The following is a 20,947-nucleotide window of genomic DNA, read 5'->3' as shown; positions in this document are numbered from 1 at the left end:
TGATATGTTGACATGAAAGAAATTAGCATATTAGTGTAGACTTGCTAAGTTGACTTGTGACCTCATGGGATGCAGTAAACAGGGTCTTAGAAGAATTGTACACAACTTACAGGAAAAGTTCAAATGTATGTGTTTGTGTCCTAAGGAAGATAAGAGCTAGACGGCATCATATTAAAGATCGCAAGTAGCTTGAAGGTGTTAAACACTAGATGTGTTGAGGTTGGCACTAAAATATGCAGACTTTCTAAAGAAGGGAGGTGGGCTATTCCTAAGACAAGCTAATATTTACAGTTTTAATTGATACAGTCCCTTCTTTTCCCACTCACATCACAATCGTCATTGAGCTCTTCTTTATCTAATAGAAGACAGAAACTTAAAGGAGGCAATAAACCTGAGACTGTAATTCAATCATCAACCTAAGTTAGCTAGAAATCTTTTCAGAAGACCTAGCTACCAAGAAAAGCTACTACTGATGTGCTATCAAAGATTATTTTCAGTATTTTATTTCAAACTATACAGTTTAAATTTTTTGAAAGAAATATCTGTTACTCAAGGCACCTAATATTTCCTGGATAAATGATTACAGGCTTTCATTGGTTATTCAACTTTCTATTTATCAGATTTCTATAAATGCAGAATAAGTAACAGTTTCATTCTTGAAAAAATGGAGTATTTAAACTTGTATTTATCTAAATGACCAGAAAGTATATTTCTCTGTGACAGCTTGATTCTGTTTTCCCAGACTGTTATTTTTCTCCAATGGTTTATTAATATCAATCTCATTTTATATATTCTGTTTCCTGAGTTTTGTCAATATAAACCCAGAACGTTTAAATCTATATCACTAACAGTCTTCTGAATCAACCTGCTTTCATTCCTCAATATCCTGCTCCAAAATCATGTAACCATTTCTAATATATTCATCATATTCTCAGTAATTGAAATCTCTTTGCTAGAACATGTAAAGTCAATAAGAGGAATTGAGATACAGGAGATTTAAATCAATTCAGATCAACACCTACTGTGACAATCTCTAAAAATTAAATTATGATGACCCCGGAGTTCTAATTATACAATATCCTTCATGTCAAAGATAATGCTATTTAACTATGTCAGTAAATAAAATATCTTTTATTTCATCTAAAATTTCTGGCTAGGGCAATCCCCCTAGCATCATTCACATTTGCTGTACAGCTCCCAAACTGTTGACAACTTACACTGAAAGGTATGATCTCTGGTGAATACTGTACCCCTCACTGAAGGCTGTTCTCTGAAGGCAAGTCCATTTCTACATCCCACACCATTGAGTTACCAGAACACAGCACAGCAGATACCATACAATATTTGCAGAACTAAAGATTAAATATTAAATAAATATCTATATGTGCTTTCTTCCTTTTTTGCTGTTAACTATTAAATAAACTTTTATACAACATGTTGTACAATGTTTAATGAAAGACGCTTCTCAGAGCTGAAGGTCAAGAAAAAGAGATATCTATCCTGATAGTCTGATTCCTCTTAGAAAACAAAAGTTATGAAAGCCACCAGTTTTTCCCTTTGACTTAGGAAGATTTGTATTCAACAGTTCAGCCTTTCTCATAATGGACCTCTTGAAACATGCCATCTCACCCCAACACCCCTTTTAGGACTTATAGAAGAGCTGTCAACGGATGGCATTGATGTGATGAGGAGGAACACAGGGAGGATATAATTCTCCTAAGCAGCTTAGCTGTTAAGTTCCAATACTAGAGTACTCTGTCTCAGAAAACTGTTCCCTTGCAGTATATACATTTTCCAAAATCCTGTTTCATGATTATTATTAATATTATTATTACTATTATTTTAATCTGGAGACTGACACTCAGAGATGCTTATGGAGTCGACCAGAATAAAGTAATCAGGAGCTGATTTCTAGCTCCAAAATCTGTATATTTCCCATTGCACTATATTCATCTGATGTAAATATACTCTGATGTCAGTTCAGAATTTGAAGAGTTATATAAGGAAGAAAACCTAATACAAATCAGTTTTCTACCAGCCTACAGTTGCATTAAATTCATTTCAGTCTGTAAATTGCTCTTACACATTTGTTTCCAAGATATTTTCCCAGAATTATCTGTTCCAAGACAAGTAATTTGTGATTTTCCATTTTTAATGCCATCATGCTATTTTCTATGAAGTACAAATAATTCAATCCCTTCTCCTTTCTACAAGGACAATAATTCTGTTCTTACCTACAGAACAGTAAAAAACACTCAGTGTTTACACATTTGCGAAAATTCATTTATTGTTGGTGGTGGCAGGAGTGGAAAAATAAGTGTTTTCACTACTTGGTGTACCTAAGAAATGAATTAACTATAACAAAAATGAATTTATTTTATCTCTCACTGTTGTTAGCTGCCAACAGCAATGTTAATTCCACAAGAAATTGCATGACACATATCTTGTATGTCATTGGTTCTGAAAATAAATGAACACACATGATCCAGCAGCTGGTTGAACTTTTAAAAAATATTTATGCACAGTAAGACTTGTATTGGCTATAAGATAGTTTCATAGTCAAATATTTCATCTTTGTAATATTCAAATAGTTCAGATCTAGTTATGGGCCAATGTCATTCCACAGCCTTTTAAATCACATATAAGCTGATTACATTAGCAGCAGCATTCACTTTCATAAAGTAACCAAAGGCACGTCCGTTACCCTACTTAAAATAGTATGGCATTTAACAACAGTCAGTTATGTTTTAATATATATGGTACTCTTTACCCAGTGTCTTACCTCTGCTCTTAACTCACAAATCACTCTGTCTTTGCTGTTTTGAGATTTGGATTCTTCCTTTATATTGCCTGACAGTTCTTCCATTTCATCATTATGTTGACCAAGAAGAATGTCAAACTGAAAAAGAAAGTTGAAATTACAATCACAGGATGCTATATATAGGGTGGTTACAGGATAATCCACATTAGTCCTTCATTTAGCTTTAGTGTTGTTTTGCCTTTTTCCTATGTGGATTCTGGCAGGCTTGTTGCTGATGATGTAATGATTGTGGTTGAACTGTTTATTGTTATACTTGTAGTTCAAAAATGCCAACCTGTAAAAAAAAAATCAGCAAATCTCCATAAATCCCAATTTATCAGTTGAAAAATAGGCAGAACTCAGTTATCTCCACAAACTCTGAAACAATTGACCAACTGGTTTCTAAACTAACCAATTAACCCTTATCTTTTCATCCTGAATATTAGTACCTCAGTATTCTCTGTAATCCTTTTTATGTCTATTTTCTATAAAGCATTAATAGTATATTAGTTATAACAGAGACAAACTTGGGCAATGGAAATAAAGTATATATATATATATATACACACACACACACACACACACACATACACATACACATACACACACACTGCTTGGGCTGATAAAATATATGAAGAACATCTATAAAAGCTGCCAATAAATTTCCAGAGAAAATGACTGCAGAAAAAAACAGAAAGGTGAGAAAAGTCCTACAAATGCAAATAATGATTATTTTCCCACAGCTGTTCTTGAAATTAAAAATTTTCAGCAGAACCGTGAAATTTGATAAATACATAAAATGTGTAGTTGCACACATATATGCTGTTTTTGTTGTATTGACATATATTTTAAGCTATGTTTTGTTGCATTGACATATATTTTAAGCTATGTTTTGTTGTATTGACATATATTTTAAGCTATGTTTTGTTGTACCGACATATATTTTAAGCTATGTTTTGTTGTACTGACATATATTTTAAGCTATGTTTTGTTGTACTGACATATATTTTAAGCTATGTAGGTAAATGTTTCCATCATCCATAATATGTATGCAACTTATAACAAATTAAAATACAAAAACTAATGTTATACTATCTGTTTAAAAATACAAAAGTAGTATTCATAATGTTGTTATTAGTAATAGTAATATTAAGCATGTACTAGTCCCCAGGAACTGAACTTGATATATATTGCCTTAGTTAATGCTAACAGTAATCCTATATGTTAGGTATTCTTATCATTATCCCTCCTCTACAGAAAAGGGAACCATGTTGTTAAGAGACTTAAGTAACTTTTCTAAATTCACAAAGATAATAACTGGAGGAAGCAAATTTTAAGAAAGTTCTTGCCAAATGCATTACCTGAGTGTTAAACCATTATTGCATCTATAATTATAAACCTAAAGGCCATTGAAATAATTGTCTAAAAGGCAATAAACTGATAGCAAGAGGTAGTAAAGGAAAGAGCAGAAAATGTCATAGTCCAAGTATACTAGAAATCAACTACAATAATGGTAGAAGCCTGATTTCCCAACACACTACAGAAAGACTCCATGTTCAGAGCTGGTAACATAAAGAGAGCACACAGAAGGCAAGGAGGAGGACAAGAGATAATATCACAGAGTTATTTGAAAGTCTGAATATGCAAGTCCAGCTCGCTATCATGGAAGTTAAATGGACAATGTGGCATTAGTCCCTGGCCAAAAGAATATAAAACAGAGGCTAGCAGAAGAAAAATGAAAGCAACCAGTTTTGGTTTAGGTCCACCAAAAGAATATCGAATTCATTTCGGTAACTGAATGCCCCCGTTTAACTTCTGAAACCTTGTCATTAAACCACAGGGAATTAAATCCAATAATAAACCCTTCCATTGTCAACAGAACTCTCAATGAACTGTACCACTCAAAAGAGAGAGGAGGCAGGAAAGCAAGTTTTTATAAACAACAGCAAAGGAAACCCACACCAAATACCTCAAATAAATCCATATCATTCATCATTGTGAGTGGAAAAATCAAAGCTCTCTGGGCATGTGAAGAACATAAGAGTGCTAGAAAAACAAAACAAAACAAGAAAAACAGGAATAGTCAAGGCTGAGATTAAGAAACAGAATGTCTATAGGGGAAAGAAAAAACAAGAAAAGGGAGGCCACATGGAGAAGGAGAAAGGACAGAGGCTCTTAAAATAACTGAAGTAAGAGATCATGGTGGTTTTTGATCAGAATAATGGTGGAAATGGAGAGAAATAACTGGATCCAATGTAAGATATAAAAGAGAATATTAGTTTAAAAAACTACTGTAATCACTATCTTCAAGAAAAAAATAAGAATATATTAGACTCATAAATTAAGGACACAGCAAATTCAAAAATTTAAATAATAAAATATAATCCTCTAGGTAATTTTTTAAATACATAAAGAAAAAAATTTATCTGGGAAGTAGAGTTTAATACTGGAGTGTACTGAAGTTTGGTCCCGGTGCCTGTTTTGCTTCTGATCTACTCCACTGGACAGTTCCCGTGCACCTACCTCATTTGTAACTAACTGCAATGCTGGCAATTTTTAAGTGTCTGTCTCCAGCCTCTAGTTCTCCACTGAACTTTGAATGCACATGTCCAACTTCCTACTCAACACCTCTGAAGGGTATCCCACACTTGACACACTGGAAAGCCAAATTCAGAACTTCTCCCTCAAAACTGTTTCTCTGTCAGTCTTTGTCACCTCAGTAAATAGCAATACCATCCTTCCCAAAATTATTGAATATGTTCTTTATTTCTCTCACATGCCACATCCAAACTAAAGCTAACTAAATCAGCTTGCCCTTCACAATACATAGTAAATCCAGTGGCTTCTCTCCATTTCCACCATTATTCTGATCAAAAACCACCATGATCTATTACTTCGGTTATTTTAATAGCCTCCATTCTTTCTGCTTCTACATGCAGCCTCATACTTCCTTTCTCAAGATAGCAACCAAATAAAGCTTTTTAAAAAGCAATTCAGATCATGAAACTCTCCTGCTCAATTTTCTTCAGTAGCTTCTCAATCAACTTATTATATAAATCAAAGTCCTTATTATCCACATGATCCGATAACTCCTCAGCCCTCATCTCCTACTCGTGGTCCTTATGCTACTCCAGACCTTCTGGCTTCCTCACTGTTACTTGTATACTCTAGGCATGGAGGAGTAAAAAAATAAATAAAAATAATAAGTAATAAATAAAATATTATACAACTAAATCCATTAAAACAATATAGCACGGAAAATTGATGAACAGATTAATTAAACAACTATACTTTCTCCTTTAAAAACAGAATTACTTTGAACATTTTAAAATTATGCTTTGGACTCAAAATAACCTTAATTTTGTCACTTGCCTCTTCAACTTTAGGTTTAGATTAATGGATTTGTAAAGAAAATCTATTTAGCAGCTGAAAAATTTAAAGCAGTGGACTTACAGATGCTAACAATGATTAATTTAGTGGAATTATGAATGTCATCCACAGCTGATATATCACATTCGTTAAGTTGAAAGGGACAGAAATAGAAAATACTCTATAAGGTGAATTACTCAGCATTACAAAGCATTTTCCAAGTTCCTGTCCTTTTATTTAATATTTATTTAGTATATTCTCTGGTAAGCCTTCTTTTTTTCCTGTGTTTGTACCATAATATAACTCCAAAATCACTGTTTAAAAATCCTCTGTTTGTACTGCGTGTTTATGAAAATTTAAACCAGGCAATTTGCCATATCCTTGATCTCAGAAATACCTGCTATAATTCACTTCTGGAAAATTACCAGTACTATATATTAATATGTATTCTATATTCAGATAAGCATGGAATGGAAAAAACTGAAGACGATGTCTAAGAAACAAAAGTGTTGTGTAATGTAAAGTATTTTCTTATTCATATATGGTAGAAAAGGAAAAATAATTACAAAAAGGCAAAAAAAAAAAAAAAACACACACCCTATCCTCATTTTGCCTCACATTTTAACCTTCAAAATGATCTAAAAGGATTAAATAGTTAATGCAGACTCCAAAGTTCTGCTCTTTGTGAAATCATGCACCAAATATTGAAGTCAATATTAACCATGTAGAATTATTCGATCTCTCCGAACACCAAATCTACCATTTCTCCCATAACTTTCAACAAATGATCTTTCAACTTCTTTCATAGAGAAATAGGAACTAAGGACCTCCTACTTCCTGTGATGAAATATACAAATGTGCATGTCTCCACAGAGACATCTCTTCTAAAATATCTCTTCTAAAGTCAAAGTCTAATCATTTCAGTTGTACTTGGAATTTCATACCTTTAGGGTACTTGGCAAACTCATTCTAAGGGTTGTTTCTCTCGTGTATCTTGAAATTTTCTTGGTTTCTTCCCCATTAACATTTAATTGCTGGATACTTTCCATTTAGGTTGGGGATGAGGGAGTGTGGGAGATCAAGGGTCGAAGGATAATCTTTTCTCTATTACTATTATGATTACACTTTAAGTTCTGGGATACATGTGCAGAATGTGCAGGTTTGTTACATAGGTATGCATGTGTCATGGTGGTTTGCTGCACCTATCAACCCGTCATCTAGGTTTTAAGCCCCGCATGCATTTGTCCTAATGCTCTCACTCCCCTTTCCCCCCACCCACCCCCTGACAGGCTCCGGTGTGTGATGTTCCCCTCCCTGTGTCTATGTGTTCTCGTTGCTCAAGTCCCACTTATGAGTGAGAACAAGCGGTGTTTGGTTTTCTGTTCCTGTGTTAGTTTGCTGAGAATTATGGTTTCCAGAGGCCTCAGAAATAACGCCACACATCTACAACCATCTGATCTTCGACAAACCTGACAAAAACCAGCAATTGGGAAAGGATTTCCTATTTAATAAATAGTGCTGGGAAAACTGGCTAGCCATATGCAGAAAACTGAAACTGGACCCTTTCCTTACACCTTACACAAGAATTAGCTCAAGATGGATTAAAGACAAACATAAAACCTAAAACCATAAAAAAAATAGAAGAAAACCTGGGCAATACCATTCAGGACATAGGCATGGGAAAAGACTTCATGAATAAAACCCCAAGAGCAATTGCAATGAAAACCAAAATTGACAAATGGGATCTAATTAAACTAAAGAGCTTCTGAACAGCAAAAGAAACTATCATCAGAGTGAACAGGCAACCTACAGAATGGGAGAAAATTTTTGCAATCTATCCATCTGACAAACTTCTAATATCCAGAATCTACAATGAACTTAAACAGATTTACAAAAAGGATAATCTTTTATCCACTCTTGGAGCTTCCACTCAAGTTCTTTGTTTCCTTTTACCATCAAGTGCCTTGAAAGAGCTGTTGCACTTACCCTTCTCACTCGCTTCTGCTACCAGCATTCCTCAGACTTTCCACCACACAATATTCAGTTCTGCCCTTACTTGACTCCTTGGCAGAATTATACACAGTTGACAATGCCCTTGTTCAAAGACTCTCTTCCTTGGGCTTATGCAAAGAATGGTTTTCCTGCTTCCCTCCTGCTTGGATTTCTGTGCAGTTTTCCCTTTTCTCTGTCTTGCTTGGTGTCAATCCTCAATGCCCCAACCCAGAGTCATCCCATCTACTGTCATGGCTTAAGCCATCATCTCTCTGCTCATTGTTCAACTTTCCTTTCTACATTCGTAAATCCAAAATCCTATCAAACACTTCCAACTCAACCTCAACCTATTCAGAACCAAATTCACTGTCTTTTTCCCTCACATTTTTCTTCTCGTTGCTGTGTTCTCTTGGTGAATGGCCACCTGGCTGATAAGGTCAGAAATCTTTAACTTCTCCTTCTCTGTCACCTCCCCTGTGTCTTCAGGCATTTGCAACATCCGTTTAATCATCAATCATTGCCACTTCCTTCACCTGAATATTTCTCAGCTATCCACATACCTCCTCCGTCATCAAGCTCAGGACACGTGAATATTTCTACCTAGATTACTGTAACAGGCTCATAACAGTTTCCTCATCATGCTCACCCCCCAAATCTCTTCTTCACACCAAGTTTGAGTCATTTTTTGAAACTGTGATCACATTGACCTTGGTCAATAAATTTTATTATCTCTCCCCATTGCCTTCATGTTGATACACACATTTTTAATGTGGTTCTTGGGATAAGTATTGAATATCAATTAGCATAAGGGTATATGAGCAAGTATTTTACAGTTAGTCAGGTTTGGTAGCAATATATTCTTATGAAAGGTGAGGAACGTAAGAAGGAAATGTGTCCAAAGAGTAGACTCAAATGCAGTGGGCCCAGAAATATGTGACAGCAAGGTTAAGATTCCAAATAATATGTATTATTTATCAATGCACAGAGAAGTCTTCAAATGGGCAGATAAGCCACAGAGAAGCATTTTATGCCTTGGATCATTGCTTCAAAAAATTTAGCCAAAATCCCTTAAAGTAGATTTTACTTAATTCCCTCCCTTAAACTTAGAGAATGGTAGAAAATACATTGAATTATGTTTAGCTTTAACAAATAAAAAATGTATTGTATTCTTCAAGTCAAAATAAGGATGTCAAATGACTTATCTCAGTGGTCTTTTGTTCTCTTGCTGATATATTTTTTAATTTTCAAAGTTTTTCTTAAAATGGTTGATTTATTTAATCTCAAAAATAAAATTTTTAGTGAATTTTAAATATTTACTTTTTATAAAATGAGTATTTTAACTCAGTTTTAGAAAGAAATGGTATATGGACTTGGAAGCATGAAATTAAGAAGTTTGTTTTTCTGGAAATGCAATAAGAGGAAATATCATTGAGAAATAATATGCTCAATGATAATTGTCTGGATTTTCCTCTTGTGTCAGAAGCTATATATTTTCTCCCCAAAACAGCAGCTCCAACTAACTAGCCCTTTTTTTTTTTTTTTTTTTTTTTTTTTTTTTTTTTTTTGAGACGGAGTCTTACTCTTTCGCCCCAGGATGGAGTGCAGTGGCATGACCTCGGCTCACTGCAAGCTCTGCCTCCTGGGTTCACGTCATTCTCCTGCCTCAGCCTGCCGAGTGGCTGGGACTACAGGCGCCTGCCACCACGCCCGGATAATTTTTTTGTATTTTTAGTAGAGACGGGGTTTCACCGTGTTAGCCAGGATGGTGTCGATCTCCTGACCTTTTGATCCGCCCGCCTCGGCCTCCCAAAGTGCTGGGATTACAGGCGTGAGCCACTGCGCCCGGCCAGCTAGCCCTCTTTATCTCCCTCCAGCTGGGATAGATTAATTCCCTTCCACACCCTCCTCTCTCTTCTTTCAATAATGCTGTGTAGGTGTTAAAGGCATGGGTTCTGGCCAATGAACAGAATTGTCCTTTAGGCCAGCAACCCACAGGCAGTGGCACCAAAAGTCTCACCCCTAGCCCCCAGGATGCAGGCCACAGAGCTGGCAGTTTCCACTGTCTCTGGGAGAAGGAGCCAAAAGCTGACCCACAGCACAAATCAGAGCCCAATATGGAGAGAGAATAAGTGCTTCTATTCCCAGAGTAGGCAAGCTGTGGGCAGGAAAAGGGAAGATTTTGCAGCCACTCCATATTTAGAAACAAGGGGAAGGCCGGGCGCGGTGGCTCACGCCTGTAATCCCAGCACTTTGGGAGGCCGAGATGGGCGGATCACGAGGTCAGGAGATCGAGACCATCTGGGCCCTTTTGCACTACTATGATCTACTGCTACTGAGCTCCAGGGGATCTGAAAGCCCAAAAGGATCTAAATAAATCAGGAGAACTTTGTCCAGACTGGAGACAAGAGTGACAAATGGGAGGATAGGTGACCTTAATAGTGTGTGGAAAGATGACGCTGGGAACGTCAGCTCTTCACATGGCTGCCAGCCCTACAGACCACAACACAGTAAGAACCAAGACAACCACTCTAGACTGATGTAGCTGTGGAATCTTCAAGGCTATTCCCAGGTACCACATCAAGGGTGAGATCCCACTCCAGGTGTGATACATGAGAGGGAAGAGGAGTGCCAATGTAGCTGTGGTGGATCAGTGCTGGCCCCAGACACAGGGACTTCACAAGTTTCAAATAAGACTCAAAGTTCCCAGGGAGCAAAAGCACCAACATACCAAAAAGACAGGCCCGTGCACTCAAAGCAATACCAGACCCACGGTGGCAAATGGACATCGTCATGGGAAGAGGCCAAACTGTAGACAGTGCTATGGCAAGATAAAGGGCGGTTTGAATCTATGTTCTTATTCCAGAACCACTCCATCTCTTTTTTGACTAAGGTTCCCAAAGGAGCAGCTTTTCTGATACAGAGCAGAGGGCTAAATTGGGCTCAGAGGCAAGGACAGCCAACATGTCTTTGCAAGAGTACAACCATCTTGTGTCCGGCCTGGACAAAAGTCTACATGTTGACATTTTAAACAGAATGATTATATCACACTTTACTATAAGCAATGATATCTTAAAAACATAGAAATGTGATATTTGCTATCATCTACTTACAATTTTATGTCGTTATTTTATTCCTTCAATTTTTATTATCCCATTGCCTCCAGATTATCATACCATGACATGTGAAATGTTTATACTTGAGAAAGTTTTTACTCTGTGATATGCCATAAAAATGTGGGTATAAAGTATGTATGTATCTATTATTACTACAACCCCCCAAATATTTTAAAAAGTTTCTTTTGGGATGAATTACCCTAATAATTGTTATGTGTGCACAACTGCTTAAAAATAAACAAGATAGTACATATTTGGATAATTATTAAATGTAAACTAATCATTTACTAGAAACTCATCTCTTAATGAGATAGATGAACTTTTTTTCAATTAATTTGTGTGTTCATGGATGAAATTACTTACTGATAGAATGAAATAAGAATTATCATTCTTTTGTTAATGTAGGCATTAAGAAAATTGATCACACATGTTAGATAGACATGGAAGAAGTTTAAGTTTACTAGAGTTGTTGTGTTTTATTAAATATCCTTCTAAATATATGGCAAAGCCACATTTTTAACTAATATCAAAATTTATTTGTAATTATTTATAAGCTGACCAGTCTGGTAGGTCATATTCTGATATTCTTATAAAGAAAAAATTAGAAACCACCTGAAATGCCAAAGGTTTGTGACCCATTGATTAGTTTATTTCTCAACAACAGTATTTCAACATATCTCTCTGTTAAATACTCCCACGTGTTTTTCCACTCTGGCAAAATGCTTCAAAATAATACTGAGAAAAAGAGATGTGTATGCCCTTCATTTGAAAAGCAGATGGAAGGTAATATAGGAGAGGAAAACTTGCTTGCAAAGTACTTCCTTAGGCAGATTAATTTATGAATAACCATATATGGAAGTTGTGAATCTGGAATTAAAAAATATACACCTATTCCTGTGAGGAATTATAGGGAGATGGCAGTGGTATGATGATGGTAATTATTCAAAAGTCTGCAAATCTCTCCATAAAACCAGTCAGAGCAGTGAACTTAACAAAATCAAAATTGTAGATGCCTATAACAAAATGAGGAGAAAAGTTATCCCTATGAACCCTAAGATACAAGTAGGTTAAGAAAATCTACTGACACTTCATGAATTGCAGAAGATCAGCATCTATTTGCGAAAATATAAGAAAAGGAACAGGAAGTGAGAATATGAGAACCCTGAAGTTGGCAATAGTCATGCCTTGACAAATGTGTCAGGCCAACGTGAAAACAGTAAATAAGACTAGGAGAGTTCACACATTTTTACACAACCTGATTTGTGAGTGAATAGAAGAGGCTTGTGGTAAAGTCTAAAGAACTAGGACAATTTTAATCCTGTATACTCTCATAAACAGAACAAAGCAAAACAGAAAACACAAAGCTTCCTTCAAAAACACACCCTCTACTGAGAGGAGAATACTGATAATAGAATTCATATTGATAGGAATAGTGGCAAAACAAGCAGAGAAAAGAAATAATCCAGATAAAAGTAGGGTATGGGGCAGAGCCAGGCATTTTTGGAGAGAACAAGGAATATTTGGAAAGAATAAGGAATATTTTGGACATTTCATGAAAATATTAAGAATAGTCAGCTCTTGAGCAGTAAAGCCAGAAAATGTTTCTAGATTCAGTATCTTTTTATTATCAGTACAAAAATTAATTCATGTAATAATGAGCAACAGAAGACAATGATAGTTGAATCATATATGATCTTTTTAAGGACAGAAGGATAAAAATAATGTTTCAAAGATAGTGAAAGTATGCTACTGACAATGAAGTAGTGGAAGATATATGCCCACTATAGAAAAAGAAAAACAGAACTAATTTTTAGTGCATTTGAAACAAAATTATTAAAACAATAAATAATATGATGCAGGAAAACCAAGAATTAGAAAAATGTAACAGTACCCAGGAAAGAATTAGAAATAAAAGAAAAAACCATTACACTTCAGGTCAGGTTTTATTTTCATGAAAAATGAAAAAGCAGGCAGCAGTAGGATCCCAATATCAGTATTTTAAATGAGCTGACTGTACACAAAAATCTCAGTATGCTTCTCTCTGGGTGACCTTTCTTGTTTTCTTCTTTGTACTTTTCTGTCTCTTCTATATTGAAAGACTAGAAAATATAGGAAAAGAAAAATTGTTTCAGAATAAACTAGAAGGAACAGAAGAGCAAATTAATGCAACAGATGATTCCTTGAGGAAAGATGGAAATAAATAAAATGCTAAAATCCAAAAGTAATGAAGATAGATTAAAAAGGGTTTCAGAAACTATGACCAATAAAGAGAGGCAAAAATAATTCAACATATTTACAATGTTTCCCAGTCTTTCCACTGAAATGGCCTAGAAATAATGACCATCTCAGTAGCAATGCACATATGTATGCACAGATTGTGATCTTAAGATAATTCCCACTGAAAGAACCCTGGACTCTAAAGAAATTGATTTACCCAGGTCTGAAACAGGATGATTCCAGTATATCTTGTCATTCTGTGAAGTGAGAAACCTATAAAAAATTGATGTATTATTACTAATACGTCAATTGTACTCAATAGACAATATAAAGAGGTTCCTGAGTTCTAAATATGGTAGCTTTTGAATATCAGTAAGCATAAGAGAGTAATAGATTGAAACACATCCAATGAGTTTAAATCCATGTCTTAATATTGATACTAAAAAAAGAAAAATTTATCAAATTTGACCAACATTGAAGAATGGTAGTCATCCAATTCATTATTTTGTTACTTGGTTAAAGAAATGGCGGGGTTGGGGGGAATGTAAATTTATTATGTGTCCTGACTTATTTAAATGAACAAAATATTATATGAGATGAAGTTCTCTTTATTTAAATATTCCAAATAATAACTTGGGCAGAAATAATTGAGCTGGAAAATTATAGCTTTGCAACTCCTGATTCATCTATGGTTCTAGGCAATGAGGATCAGTCTGCTAATACCACAGTGAGACAATCATATATCATGTGCTTCCTAATAGGGAAACACACTGACACATTTCTATGAAAAAGTCTTGAAATTGATTCAAACCAAACCCTTTAAATCCTATTTTCATTTTGTAGGAGACACAGAGGATAGAGTAAAATAGCAAACAATGCTACAGTATAGGGCATTGCAAATTAAAACTCTACAGGATAAATGATCTAGTTTTTTTAATTAATAAATTATTAAAAGAGAAAAAGGAGAAATAGATATAAATATATATAAACACACTTTAAAATATATATCCAATCAAGATGTCTGCCCTTTATTTGATTTCTGATTCAAATAAAGTAAATGATTTTAAAATCATATTTCTTAGTAAATTGAAAATTTGAACACTAAATATTTAATATTAGCAAATTATTTTTAATTTTTAGGTTTAAAATGTTATTGTTATATTTAGTGATAAGTAAGTCTTTATGTTTTGAGACACATGCTGTAATACTTCCAGACAGAATAATGTAGGGTAGACATGAGGATGGGAATAATATGGACAAAAAGTACTGTTCATGAGATTAAAATGATTAAATTATGGCTGATGGAAACGTTGGGGTTCATTATAGTATTCTTTCTATTTTTGTATATAGCCAAAGTTTTCCATAATAAAACCTTTTAAAAAGTAAACTCTATGCCCACTCTCTATTTATAGGCATACTTGGAGAGTAGCCCAGCATAAAGATTTCTGGTTTATCTTAAAGAGCAAGATCTATTAGTCTAAAGCTTTTTTGCCTGTTAGTAATTCACCAACAGAACCTGTCATCTCTTGAAGACATTATTACTCTTTGACATAGAACTTTGTAACATACATGTAATAGGAGGCTAACTTTTTGCTTCTATATATGGTTGTGGGGGTGCAGATGAATATGGATGGTAGTTCATGTAAGAGCTGAACTACTGAATCATAAAATTTTTATAAATAAAAAATATGAAAAGTAACACATCCCTATTGTGTCTATTATAAATGGTTCAAATGGTTTTTTTAAATCAGTACTGCCATTTTGTAATACCTAACTCAATTGCATTAAAGTGAGGGTTCAGTGCCTGTTTCAACAATCCAAGGTTACACATTTTAGCTGATGGCTGATTTTTGTCCACAGAGTCACTGAAAGGCCAGGAAAAAGCCAATTAGAGTCCTAAATAATTATCTATTTTTCTTAACAGAAATATCCACAAGGTTACAAAGGATATCACATGGTCAATAGATAATTCATTATGACTTGCACAGAATATTGATCTGAGAAATGTAATTTGTATTTTATCAAGAAGTTATCTAGCATATATTTCAGATAAAATAAAATATCTAATAAGGAAATACAAGATGATGTGTGGTACTTTATGTGATTGTTTATCAATCTATAACATACACATTTAGAGAGAGATGATTATATAAATTTGTTCAATCAGTAGAAATAAGTTATTCTGTAAAATTATTGGCAAATACCTAGCTCCTTTAGAAATCAATCGCTTTCTATTATTCCATTTTTAATCTAAAAATATGGCTGATTTTCCCTTAAATTTTGAGTTATTTATTTCTAACAGCTTAAGATAATGAATCACAACAAATAATTTTATTTCTTAGTCATAGTCTTCAAATAAAATGTCTAGCAAAGTGCTCACCAAGATGAGCACCATCAGAGAGAGAACCCTGGGGGCCCACAGAGTATTCAGTAGGGTGGTGACCAGTGCATACTTGTAAGAAAACTAACATCTAAAAGAATTAAAAGTAACAACCTCTAGGATTCACACAAGGCCAGTGATAATCACCCCTGTTCTCAACAGTCAGAGTGGAAAACCTCATAATTCACAGTCCATTAGGTAAAGTACTCCATCCAAATGTTTCTTTCTCAGTACTCAGTAGGTAAGATAGCCCAAGGCTAAATGCTACTCTGGTCTCATCTAACAAGATTTAAAAGCTTCAAGACATGAAAGATACGTTTCCAGGTAGTGGAATTAGTACTCAGAACAAAGGTTAAGAATAATTATAAAAAGATGAAAATATTTAGCACCCAACAAGGTAAAATTCATAATTACAAGCATCCAGTCAAAACTTATATGTCATGCAAATTAATAGAAAAATATGATACATAGTGCAGAGAAAAAAAAACATTTAAACTGCTCCAGAAAAAAAGCACAAGTGATAAAATAAGCATGGTAGTCGTCAAAAAAACCGTAATGTTCCTCTTAGCTTGACAAAACTTCAGACATATTTACTTGTGACTATAGGCCCTGACTTCCCTTTTCTTGGAGCATGTATTTTTAAAAAGAAAAACAAAAACTTGCAAGTTATTTCTCTGCCCCTTTAAGGAATAAATATTTTCCCATCTTCTTGACAGTTTTATATCCCAGAAATATTTATTCCAAAGATCTGAAAGCCATCTCCTTAAAATGTATGTATTACAAAAGATAATGATCCTATTTCTCCCTTTCTCTGTGGCAAGGTAGAAATCTTACTTCAATGGGTGCCAGTTAGCAAAGATAGATGGCCAAATCACAGAGAATAACATTGGAAAACTGAGGCATACCTCAAAGTGATGGATACAACCCATTGATCAAAACTCCCTAACATCCTCCAGTACTTTTCCAATAGCCCACCCTAGTGAGAACTCAATGACTGCCAATGGACAGATAGCAGAACAACTTCAAGCCACCTAATATACTGTAAATAGAGTTCCTGGCAAAGAGGAGGGGAAGTTAAATATTTGAAAAATATAATGACCAGAAATTTTCCAAATATAATAAAAAGTAGAAACCTGAAGATCCAAGAATTTCAACAAACTCCAAGCATAAGAAATAGGAAGATCATGTAAATGTATATTACAATCAAATTGCTTAAACCAGTGATCAAGAAAAAAGTGTTAACAGCCAGAGAAAAAAAGACAATTTGATGTGCACATCAATGATGAATCTCTACGCAGGTATGCTAAGTAACAGAAGATAGAAGAAAAAAGTAAACACTGTAGGATTCCATTTTTATACAATTCTAGAAAATGCAAACTAATCTATGGTGACAGAAAATAGATCAGTTGTTGCCTGGTGGGGGCACACCATGTGCAGACATCACAAGTAACAAAAGTGATTAGATGTCTTCAGGTCTATGGCAATATGTTCCTCTCCAGAATTGAGACATCTTTCTGAGAACAGTGGGGAGAATCCCAGATAGATTAAGTCAAAACCTGAGATTAGATTTCCTGAAGTGGATTAGCATGAAGGCACTCATCATACCTTAAACTGAGGTACACAAAAAAGAAAAGACTAAAAATAAAAACTTCAGAGTGTAACGATACATGCACAAAGTCATTTACTGAAAAATTGTGCACAGGGACAAAAGACGGAAAAAAGGATAATGTGCACCATTAGGAAAATAATTCAATAAATTGTGGAATCATCACGTTGTGAAACATTCTGAAGCCATTCAACGTCACTAGTTTCCTTGGAGTTTTGGCCATGAGATGTTGAGTAAGAAAACCATTCATGTGATCCAGTACATGAAAATTACAAAACACTATAGGTATCTGTACATATTTGTCTTTAGTTATATGTACACATACACTATGAGTATATAAGTATATAGTTATTCATACATATTGGCATATGGTTTTGTATTGAGCATTAGCAAGATAAAGGAATCTGCAGTGAGTGATACAAGGTAAGTGGAACAGGAAAGAAAGCAAAAATGTATATGCAAAAATAAAGTCTACAATAATTTTTTAATGTAGGATAATAGGTATAAATTATAAAAATGATTTGTGTTTATATATAAATATATATATTTATATATTTAAATAAATATAGATTTATATATTTAAATAATAAATATAGATTTATATATTTAAATAATAAATATAGATTTTTATATATATAATATATTTATTTAAATATATATATAAACATATATTTATATATTTATATAAACATATATTTATATATATTTTATATTTATATAAACATATATTTTTATATATTTATATAAATATATATTTATATAAACATATATTTTTATATATTTATATAAATATATATTTATATATATATTTAAATAAATATATTATATATAAATATATTATTTAAAAGAAAACAGACAAAACAAAATAAAGAATGGATCATTATACTGTATATGTGTGTATATATATACACTGTATGTGTGTGTATGCTGTATAAGTGTGAGTATAAATGTGTGCATTCATGCATATATACACAATATATGTGTATATATAAAAAACACATATAAAGTTCTTTATTTTCATCCATAATATTTAAATCAATCATAGCTATAAAATAAATAAATCATTATTGTGATTTTAGGAAAATGCCATGTAGAAACATCTTCAAGATATATATTTGAAAGTGATACCATTTTAATTTATCACTTACAAACTTTTTAAACTTCATAGATTATTCTATAAGCTCCCTCTCTCTTCCTGCCCCACGACCCTGAGTCCTTCACCTAATACAAAAGTTGAAATAATAGGATATGAATGTTAGTGGGGCTGTGCACAGTGGCTCACACCCTTAATCCCAGCATTTTGGGAGGCCAATGTGGGAAGATCACTAGAGGCCAGGAGTTGGAGACCAGCCTGGGTAACAAAGTGAGAAAACCCCTTTTCCAAAAATTTTAAAAATTATAAATTAGCCAGTTGTGGTGGTACATGCCTGTAGTCCTAGCTAATCTAGAGGCTGAGGTGGGAGGATCACTGGAGCCAGGGAGTTTACAGCTTCAGTGAGCTAGGATTGTGCCACTGCACTCCAGCGTGAGCAACAGAGCAACACCGTGTGTCTTAAGAGAAGAAAAAAATGATATTTGGAAGAAAAGCATGTTTTACATTTTTCCTATAGAAAAAATAGAGTTTTAAAAGAATTAACATAATTTATTTCTTAATTAAATATTGCCTAAAGCTGTACGATAATTACTGCAATATAAGACTAAAGAAAAATATTCATGTTTGGGTATATTTTATGAAGTTAAAGTATGTGATTTAACTTTATCAAGTAAAAAAAGAAATAGCGCCAACTATGGTCACAATGAAAGATCTTACATTTCTGCAAAGCCTTGGAAATTAAAATGTATTTTTTTCTCACTCATTCCTTCTCTACCAAACACGAGAAAGTGGCCTGTATTCCTGCCAAATCTAAAGTTTTCACTTAAGAAAAATAATATTTAAAAATTTTTGTTTCTTGCCTCAGACATGACTAACACACCTGAATTTTTCCTATGGGAAAGAGAAAATTACACCATTTAATATATTTTTAAGTAAGCTATTTGGTTTTCAAAAAAACATCATGTATATGTTCTTTATTGAGTTGTGGCAGAAAAAAGTGCTATCATAGCAGATTACAGGAACTCTGAAAACCTACCTAAAGTGAAAGTCACAAAATTCCATTTTTATGAAATGCCCAGAATAGGCAAATCTACAGCATAAAATTAGTTAATCGTATTCTCAGGCTCTTGGGGCTGGAGAGAAAGAAGAAGTGACTATTCATATATACTGAGTTCTTCTTGGACTGATGAAAATATTCTACAGTCGATTATGGTATTAGTTATACAACTCTGTAAATATATTAAAAGCCACTTAACTGTATTTTAAGTGGGTGAATTGTATGATATGAGAATTATATTTCAGTAAATCTGTTAAAATATGTAAAGAACAAAGGTTGTTTTATTCAGAAGGATTACAGCATTTATGCCTTCTAACTAAATTTTAAATCTTAGAGAGTTTCTGCTTGGAGCACTCTTAATCAAATGATCCAAAACATAACAAGAGCTTTCATCTCTTAATTCATCTTATTGACACCCCTATCTTAGGAAGAGTCAAAAACCCTACTCTCTCACCTCTTTACATATTTCATAAGTTAAACATTGAGCATGTGGTTCAAAGACGAATTTCCTAACCTCAAACTCTGTGTATCAATCTTGCAATGGGGCTTGAACATGTGATGCTGCTTACTTTTTATGCAAATAAATTACTGTTGGAAACACTGTTTCTTATAAAATCTTTTGCTAATGGGGTATCTTAAAATGTGTTAATACATTCCCTAACTCTCCCGTCACATATGACATTCTTGAAAGCTTTGGGAATAGGAGTCTGACCTGTGCAAATATTTTCTGCAATCAAATCACTGACAAAATTTCACTTTCCTTTTTAGGGACTTTGTGTCTTTTCGTGTGAACAATGCAAACACAAAGAAGCAGCAAAAGCCACTTATATAGAAAAAACAAAAGTGAGAGCAATAGTGAATAGGATAAAATAAGCAGTGCTAATTCTCAGCAACTTTCCTTCCCGTGTCCTAAATTGTTCTTTATCTACTCCCATTAAGCCTGACTTCAAGCATCTGCTGATCACTTCTTACTAAGAGTCAGATCCCGAGGTAGCAGGAGCCCACAAAGACTTAAAAAATATATAAAAAATAAAAAATTTAAAAAAGATGGTTTCTGTCCTCAGGGTGATTACACCCTATAAGCAAAGAGGCATGTATTACAAGTGTGTATAATCACTTCTGCACCTGGCAAATTGAAGTTTTGCTTTTTAGAACATACAGAATTTTTTATATATATTTCTGAGCTGAGATTGATTGATTCCATAGATGCAAAACTCATGGAGGATATGTATACCTTATTTAACTTATTGTTAATATTGATTATTAAGTTAACTTAAAAATGATTTTTATATGTATTGTAGAAAAGATATTATGCTGCCG

General features: G+C 33.8%; 1 protein-coding gene and 1 pseudogene across 10 annotated transcripts in view; both read right to left on the bottom strand.

Moving 5' to 3' along the window:
- Positions 1 to 20,947, bottom strand: part of CCDC102B (coiled-coil domain containing 102B) — a 368,750-nt gene that overhangs the window by 213,359 nt on the left and 134,444 nt on the right. For all 10 annotated transcript variants that reach the window (XM_055102590.2, XM_055102591.2, XM_008952665.5 and 7 more), the window contains one exon: positions 2,783 to 2,899. In XM_055102590.2, the coding sequence (XP_054958565.1) occupies positions 2,783 to 2,899 (117 nt within the window). The remainder of the gene's footprint in view (positions 1 to 2,782; positions 2,900 to 20,947) is intronic.
- Positions 9,384 to 20,020, bottom strand: LOC100991912 (succinate dehydrogenase cytochrome b560 subunit, mitochondrial-like; annotated as a pseudogene).

This window comes from Pan paniscus, chromosome 17 (genome assembly GCF_029289425.2).
Source record: "Pan paniscus chromosome 17, NHGRI_mPanPan1-v2.0_pri, whole genome shotgun sequence".
Lineage (NCBI taxonomy): Eukaryota > Metazoa > Chordata > Mammalia > Primates > Hominidae > Pan > Pan paniscus.
The sequence above is the reverse complement of the archived record's forward strand: the minus strand, read 5'-3'. Positions and strand labels throughout refer to the sequence as shown.